Raw genomic sequence first — 5,083 nt, forward strand, 5'->3', positions numbered from 1 at the left:
TTTTTTTAAATGACAAAAGAAAACATACATAATAGTGATACTAACTATTAAAAGGCATTTTTATTGCTATTTCTTACCATCTAAATGAACCAGGATTGGTGATATGGGACAGATACATCAAAAAATATCTGAGTTAAAATTTCAGACTTTAATTGGTTTTGAGATATTTGTGTCCACAAATTGCCTCAGATTTCAATGTGCAAAGAAAATTGCCTGAAAGTGGGTCAATGGACCATTAAAAAAAACAAGACACCTATATCTTGAAATGTATAAGACATATAAAGCTACAATCATTATATATGTGCAAATATATTTGGACCATAAGATTTGTATTCAAGCCAGAGACAGTCGAGCAGAAAAAGTTCTAAAACGTAGCTGATTTGAGATGGAATGACCTACAACTAAGATATAAAACAAACTCTGACAAGCTTCCTGTTTAATCAGCAGCTCATTTGCATTTTCTTCCCATTTCTTTTTTGACCCTCTATTAGCAGAAGTGTCTTCCAGGCACTGTTGACCTCACGTGTTGACCTTATTACTGTAAACTGCGAGGGAGAAGTACCCAAGTATCATGCTGTGAAACCAAAATCACCCCTTCTCATTTTTTGCTGTGGCGCTTATGCTTGCTGCGACCTTTAATTGGAAATCAGACTAGAAGGGACTGAGCTCACCTGTTTTTGCAGCTCCTCCAGTTTGTGGTTGCGAGCGTGTAAGGCTTTACTGGGAAAGGCCCAGTAATAGTTGGATGTACCTACTCTCTCACAGTCCACCATGTTATCATCGACAAGGCTCTGCAGCACTTCCTTCACAGTCATGGGAGCTGAAATCAGCAGAGCACAAACATTAACATGGTGTTTATTTCTCCAGCGCTCAACTGCACGCCCGTGGAGTTGATGCCATTTGGGTACGATGCTTTCTCCTGATTTAAAACTGATTTATGGCCGGTACAAGCTAGGCAGTCTGTAGCCTTTATATCTGTAAATATAAAACGCATCTGATGCTGGGATTGACAGTGCACTCTGCAGAGGACTTAGAAGCCAAGTCATCATAAGGTCTCACTTTTTACTGCTGGAAATGTATGCTGCTCAAATTACAAAACTCAAACCCACACATCTGCAGCCTATCTGGCTGTTTCATACAGATCTGAGTGAACGCTGCATGAGAGGATGTAACAGAGCACAAGCTACATCTTGAACAGTGTCAGCGGTGAAATGTGCTCCTCCTACACGCTTTGCTCCACTGTTTAACTGAAAGAGCTTATCTGCTGAGAGGATGTGGACCCAGCAGCAGAAAGAATTGGATGGAAAACAGGGAACACTCTGGATGAATTAACCAAAGTCCATAAGTGCTCGTTTCTCTTTTTTTCATCTATAAGATTCAAGCAGCTTCATCTTATTCTGACTCCTATGTATGTTATTACCGCTCTTCCCCCTCCCATTCAACTAGCCCCTTTTGTCACATTTCCAACCCTTCTACAGGAAAGCGTCCCCCACAATGTAAATCTCTTATTGCCCCTTCCCCCCATCACGCAATAACAGGGGTCAGAAACATGTGCTTTTAATCATGGCAACGAGATCCAGTTTCTTTAGATTAATGTTGTGTCCATTTCAAAACAGAATCTCTCCTTTGTTCAGTCAAACACGCTCAAGAATTTCATTCTTCAAGACGATTTAGCAGCTAAAAATCTAATTTTGTAGTATTAGAAATTTTGCCTCAACCATCAGAAAGTCGGGCTGCAGAACCAAAAGCTTCCAAAAGCCTCTGAACTAAATGATTTCTGCTACTGATAGGTTTGGTTCTGCTTACACACACTAAAGATGGCAATAGCCCCGTCCTGGTTGCCATGGCAATTCTGTAAGCATGTCACCACAATGTTTTTAAGAATTCATAAATGTGCAGTGCACGCTGATGCTGTTTGTCCTTATGGTATTTAATTATCTCCATCTATTTGTCTTTTTTCTGTCATACTCTAATTCTCCTTTCCATTAATCATGCCTGGACCAACACACTGGTCAGTTTTCTATAATTTCAGATATCAGTCTTGCACTAATAACATTTACGGGTCACTTACAAGACTCAATTTAATTCAATTTTATATATATATAGCACTAAATCACAACAACGGTCACCTCAAGGTAAGGTAAAGACTCTACAATAATACAGAGAAAACACAAGAGGAAGCATTTGGCGACAGTGGGAAGGAAAAACTCCCTTTCGACAGGAAGAAACAGGACAAAAGACACACTGTGGAAAAGAGACAGATAATAATAATAACTACTGACTACATGCAGAGTGGTGTGTAAACGCAATGAAGGAAAAAAAGATCAGTGAAGAAGAAACACAAATTGCATCATGGAGAGCCTAAACCTACTGCAGCGTAACTAAGGGAGGATTCTGGGTCACCTGATCCAACCCAATCTATACACTTTATTAAAAAGGAAATTTTTAAGCATAATGATTATGAAGTAACATTAATGCAGAGTCAGGCACAAGATCTGTTTGTGCATGCCTCTTGTGCATCATTGTGAGTTGCTCAGCTCACTTTAAAAAAAAAAGAAGAAGAAGAAGAAGAAGAAGAAGAAGAAGAAGAAGAGGACGACGACAATGAAGAAGAAGAGCCCACTAACTCTAACACTTTGGTGTGAGACACCCGCTTTCGACCCATCTCACTCTGCCTAAACTAACTACACACGCATTAAGAAGAAGTCTCAAAGTGAGACCTTCATGTATATATATACACACTTTATAGTACAGCTGGATAGTCAAATATTTCCTTAACAAGACTCATCAGAAATGACAAGAACCTACATTTTGATAAAACAGTAACTGAAGATTTGTTTGTTGCTTCCAGCTGTTTCCTTTTCCTCTGAGTTTATTACAAACCAACATCACAGCAGCAAGATCACCTCATGAGCCATCTGGCTGGATGAAATATGAGGCTATTCTGGTAAGTGGATATATATATACAAACAAAATCAGAAGAAAGTCTGGTCTAGAAAAAATAAGTGTCTTCTAAAAATAGAGTGAAGTCTGAACCAACCTTTAAACTGAACTACTATAACAGAGGACTTCACCCAGTCACACACACAGTTTTTTTTTCTAAGCCTGAGCACTTTGACTAATATTGACACACAGAAGCTTCAAATTTTTCACTCACACTCCAATGAGCTAACACTTTGACATCCAGACTAGTGGAGTCAGGGATCGAACCACTGACCTTCTGATTGGAACTGTTGTTCTTTACTCACCTATGCCTTTTGACTTTGGGGCAATCTTCTCAATGTCTTTCAGCTGAAACACATCTTTCTGGGAAGAGAGCACAAGAACATGTTCCAGGATTTAAAAAACAAACAAACAAAATAAAAACTATAATATCACAGAGAAAGAAATTATTTAAAAACTATTACATCTCAAAGAACTGCTTCTGGATGGTAACATAAATAACATTTGCATAAACAGAAAATAAATTGATTTTCTGGATATTTTAGTTTGTGGTTTATCCATGTTAAGGACTGCTTAAGTATCTCATTTTCTGCACTTTTTTATTGCCGATTTAAATGTTGAAATCCAAGTTTCTAACTCTATATTACAGTGCATGGATTTAAACATTGAATCAAACACGTCATCTGCTGCCTGGGGGTGGGGGGTATGTTTAGTCAGGGATGTATTACATCACGCATGTATAATGGTTGAAAATAATCACATAACAGCAATGACCAGTATGAATAATAGGACACACAGTAGGGCAGAGCAGTGGGGATATGGAGGCTGGGTCACCTGCGATGGTAAAACTCACAGAGTCAAAGAAAATCTCCATCATGCGAGTTCTCTTCTCCTCCAGACTTAGTCCTTTCTTCTTTGACTGTAACAGGGGGTTAATGTTATTAATCTATATCTGAGGCACTGAGTTACTAACACTTATTATTTACGAGTAACAAGGAGCCAAAGGTAATAGAGATTAGAAGAATGACCTCTTGAAATCTTTCATCTAAACAAGTTGCTTATATATTCAGTGGTTCACTGTGAAGTAACTAAATGAAATAGACAGCTAGCAAGGGTATGACTGGTCCAATGACAGGTAATGTAAAGTTTGTAGCAGTTTACCAAATGTATGATGTGAAATACTACCGTAAATGCTGCTTTGTGAAAGTATCGTTAGCGATAGGGTATAAGCTTTTACTCTTTAACATGCTGCTGTAGCACAATCATTTCCCTTGTGGGATCAATAAAGTAACTGTCTATTTATCTAAGCTATAAGCTAGCTTACAAATGTTAGCAAACAACTACGTAAACGCCGGTGGTCTTTACAGGAGGTATAGCAGGTTAAGGTGCGCTTCTGCTTACCATTTTCGATGTAGAGCTCACCAACAACGACCACTGAGATTAACGTTTTGCCACCTGAGGGTAACACAGGGCTGTTGTAAAGTTTTTAATGTAAAGAAGAAAGATTAGGCGACGTATAAGCAGAGCGGGGACGCAGCAGTAGCGAATTTCCCGCGGAAGGCTGTGACGTAGCAATGTTGCGTTTACGGAACTTCAAAACTCACCATAGTCACCAGATGTTTTTTGTGTGCTTAGAGTTACTGTCTGTTTGATAGAGATTAAATAATAATTCCAAAATTCTGAATGCATTCAAAATATTTACTGTTAAATTGAAGCACTACTTTTACACTCCCCTAACTCTCTCAATCCTGTTTTACCAACTAACAGTATCCGGATAATGAATGCTTATGAAGGCAGCATTGGGGAGGAGCACTGTTTTTTGACTTCCGCTTATGGCTTTATAGCGCCCCCTGTCGTCTGATGAAATAAAAGGCCAAAGCAGACAGCCCTGAGCAACAAAAACCTTCTATGGTCAGAAATATCCACACCCTGGCTTTCCTTGGGTGGTTCCTCTGAAAGGGGCGTTTGTTGAGTAGACTTAAAGGCTTTATCTGTAGCCAAAGACTAAAAACCTGTTTGGGGCCATAAGATTAAAGTGATGTGCAAATATTTTTGAAATTACTAGTGTCATTCTTTATTTATCATATCTATCTAAATTCAGCTTATTGCAGCACATGTATTACACACAAAAGCACTATCA

General features: G+C 38.7%; 1 protein-coding gene across 1 annotated transcript in view; it reads right to left on the reverse strand.

Moving 5' to 3' along the window:
* The window catches only part of mnd1 (meiotic nuclear divisions 1 homolog (S. cerevisiae)), a 19,954-nt gene extending 15,432 nt beyond the window's left edge, over positions 1-4,522 (reverse strand). The window contains exons 1-4 of the mRNA XM_005929253.3: positions 4,345-4,522; positions 3,797-3,862; positions 3,249-3,306; positions 672-820 (exon numbers count right to left, since the gene is read on the reverse strand). Of these exons, the coding sequence (XP_005929315.1) occupies positions 672-820; positions 3,249-3,306; positions 3,797-3,862; positions 4,345-4,347 (276 nt within the window). The 5' untranslated portion in view covers positions 4,348-4,522. The remainder of the gene's footprint in view (positions 1-671; positions 821-3,248; positions 3,307-3,796; positions 3,863-4,344) is intronic.
* Positions 4,523-5,083: the final 561 nt, after the last annotated feature.

This window comes from Haplochromis burtoni, unplaced genomic scaffold (genome assembly GCF_018398535.1).
Source record: "Haplochromis burtoni strain Fernald_Lab_line unplaced genomic scaffold, NCSU_Asbu1 Contig_122, whole genome shotgun sequence".
Lineage (NCBI taxonomy): Eukaryota > Metazoa > Chordata > Actinopteri > Cichliformes > Cichlidae > Haplochromis > Haplochromis burtoni.